The 2,922-nt window shown below is 35.7% G+C and overlaps 1 protein-coding gene across 1 annotated transcript; it reads left to right on the top strand.

Moving 5' to 3' along the window:
• Window positions 1-283: 283 nt before the first annotated feature.
• On the top strand, window positions 284-2,285 carry LOC111796804 (alpha-latrocrustotoxin-Lt1a-like). Its single transcript, XM_023679564.1, has 2 exons — window positions 284-919; window positions 1,542-2,285. The coding sequence occupies exons 1-2, from the start codon at window positions 284-286 to the stop codon at window positions 2,283-2,285; spliced, it is 1,380 nt and encodes a 459-aa protein (XP_023535332.1).
• Window positions 2,286-2,922: the final 637 nt, after the last annotated feature.

Raw genomic sequence — 2,922 nt, 5'->3', positions numbered from 1 at the left:
TCCTTCCGTTTGCTTCACATCCACTTAAACTAGGATGGTGACACTTTGGTGTCACTCTCGAGTGAAAGTATAAATAATGATTTTTTTCTTCTTGGAATTGAGGGCAATAATTAGACTATTTTTTAAATTCAAAAGGTCAACTTATTTATAGTTGAGAGCCTCAACATCTATTAAAAATAAATAAATAATCAACAAAATCATATAAATAAAATATAGTATTTTTAATGTTGGCTTATAAATTCTATGTGAAAAACCCAATTGGAAGTAAGTTAGAGAAACAATAATGGAGGCAAATGGAGAAAACAACGAACTTAGATTAGCCATTTCCTCTTTTGAAGAAAGTAAAAGAAAGCTCTATGAAGCTTCAAAGATTGGGTCCATTCAAAGCTTGAAGACACTAATTCGAGGTGACCCAAATATCATACAAAGAGTTCTAATCTCCTCTTCCAACGCTGAGAGTCCATTGCATGTCTCAGTTTTGCATCACCACCTTGAATTCACTCGATTTCTTTTGAATCTCGTGCCTGAACTTGCGGGAGAAGTTGATGACCTGCAAAGGACACCTCTACACTTGGCTTCAGAAAATGGAACGGTTGAGATTGTTCAAGCTTTGCTGGAGAAGAACACAAGCACTTGCATGGTACGTGATTTGAATGGGTGGATTCCTCTCCACCATGCCGTGATCAATGGAAGAATTGATATCATGCAACGGTTGATCATTGCGAGGTCAAGATCTCCTTGGATTAAGCTTCACAATGGTCAAACTGTTCTTCATTTATGCGTAAAACACAACCACTTGGAAGCTCTTAAGTTTTTTATCACAATGATTAAAGATCCCCAAGACTATGGATTCCTCAACCAAGGCGATGAGAATGAAAATACCATTTTAGATTTTTCTATGATATTAAGACGAATTGAGGTATGTTCTTATAATTGAATTGGTTGGTTGAAGAAATACTAAGTTCTTATTTGATTATCTCATGAAACTGAAAATTATTATCCAGAGTTTACATAGGTATCAAATAGGTCTCTCTCCTAACAATTCGAGTTTACATAGGTATCAAATAGGTCTCTCTCCTAACAATTCTATAGAGCCCTCAAGAGAGAAAAGAGTGAAAATAGAGAGGAAGGAAAAAATGGCTACCTGNAACTACCTCCCGTTAATCGAGGTTCGATTCCTTCTCTAGAGTCCTCGAACAAACTACACCATTTGTTCTCAACACTTGAGTTACTTTTGACTACACCTTCGAGGGTAACTTCTTTGTTCGACATTTGAGGATTCTATTGACATGGCTAGGTTAAGGTCATGGCTCTGATACCATGTTAGGAATCAAGGATCTCCACAATTGTATGATATTGTCCACTTTGAGCATAGGCTCTCGTGGCTTTGCTTTGGGCTTCCTCTAAAGGCCTCATACCAACGGAGATGTATTCCTTAATCATAAACCCACCATTCTTCCCTAAATTAGCCCATGTGGGACTCCCTCCCAACAATCCTCAACACTATCATGATATAAACAAATTGAATTTAAATTGTGCAGATAGTACAATATTTATTGTCTATTCCGGGAATAAAAACTGGAACAAATATGGCAAAGAACTGTGCTACCTCAAATGAGAAGGAATCACCAAGTAGAACTCAAGAACAATGCGATAAAAAGCTATCGATATCACTTACATTCAGAAAGTTTATAAGAAGTTTATGGATGAAGAACCTTGAATACAAAGGTGATTGGTTTCAAGATGTGCAAGGCACAATGATGCTGGTTGCAACGGTGATTGCAACAGTGGCTTTTCAAGGTGCAATCAACCCTCCCGGCGGTGTTTGGCAAGAAAACATTCCTTTCAACTCCAATAGCACTATTCATCGTTTGTTTCATAGTAGCAATACTTTGAAAACTTTTATAGCAGGAACTGCCGTAATGGCCTACCCAACTTCAGACCAAGGAAATTCATACACTGGTTACTTGGTTACAAATTCTATCTCATTCTTTGCATCAATATGTGTGATTATGTTCATCATAGGTCGATTGCCTTTGAAAAATAGGATTTGTGCATGGATGTTAACGGTAACCATGTGCATTGCCATTGCCTCCTTATCACAAAGCTACTTGATGGGAGTTTGGATGGTAAATGTCTCATATAGAAAGTCTGATGCTTTAAAAATTGCATGGTACATTTCGCTTGCAACGGTGGGAGCGGTTTTTCTTTGTTGTATTATGATTCCCTTCCTTCTTTTGGTGGTGAAGCTTCTCGTTTGGGCAGTAAAAAGGTCAAAACTTTGACTTTGAGAGGGTTAAAAGGTTAAAAATTTTGGATATGGATTATTTGTGGTGGTTTGTGTATTCACAATTGGGAAAATCCATTGTGTATGTTATCTTATAAAAATGTTTGTGTTGTAAAAAAATAGCCCGAAGTGTTGAGAGAAAGAAAATATATTGAAGTGAATGAAATATCCAACCGTTTTGTGTTTCCTTAGTTGTACATTGTGTCACGCTCTGGCTCGTGCAATAATTAACTCTCTCCTCTTTTGTTTTAAAATTTTAAATTGTGGAATTTTATTGAGAGTTATAGGGACGAAGTTTAAGATGAGGTCAAGGAACAAAATGTTTAGAAAAATCACAAGAACTCAAGATAAATATGTAAGGACCCTAGATTTCAGCTGCATAAAGTTGCTACTATCATCTTAATCTAAGTTCATAGGCAGAATATAACTCTTAAAATATGATCATTTAAACCATAAACTTTCACTATAAACATACTTTATCGTTGAAACATTGCTATGGTTTTAGATGTTCAAAAAGTAATTCAGAAGTAAAATTGAAAATGATAATGAAATAAATTTAAAACATGAAATGCATAACAAAGGATTAGAGTATCCCTAATATCTTCGGCTAAATTCTCAAAATTATTATCCTCTTC

Source organism: Cucurbita pepo, chromosome LG06 (assembly GCF_002806865.2).
Source record: "Cucurbita pepo subsp. pepo cultivar mu-cu-16 chromosome LG06, ASM280686v2, whole genome shotgun sequence".
NCBI classification, from domain to species: domain Eukaryota; kingdom Viridiplantae; phylum Streptophyta; class Magnoliopsida; order Cucurbitales; family Cucurbitaceae; genus Cucurbita; species Cucurbita pepo.
The sequence above is the reverse complement of the archived record's forward strand: the minus strand, read 5'-3'. Positions and strand labels throughout refer to the sequence as shown.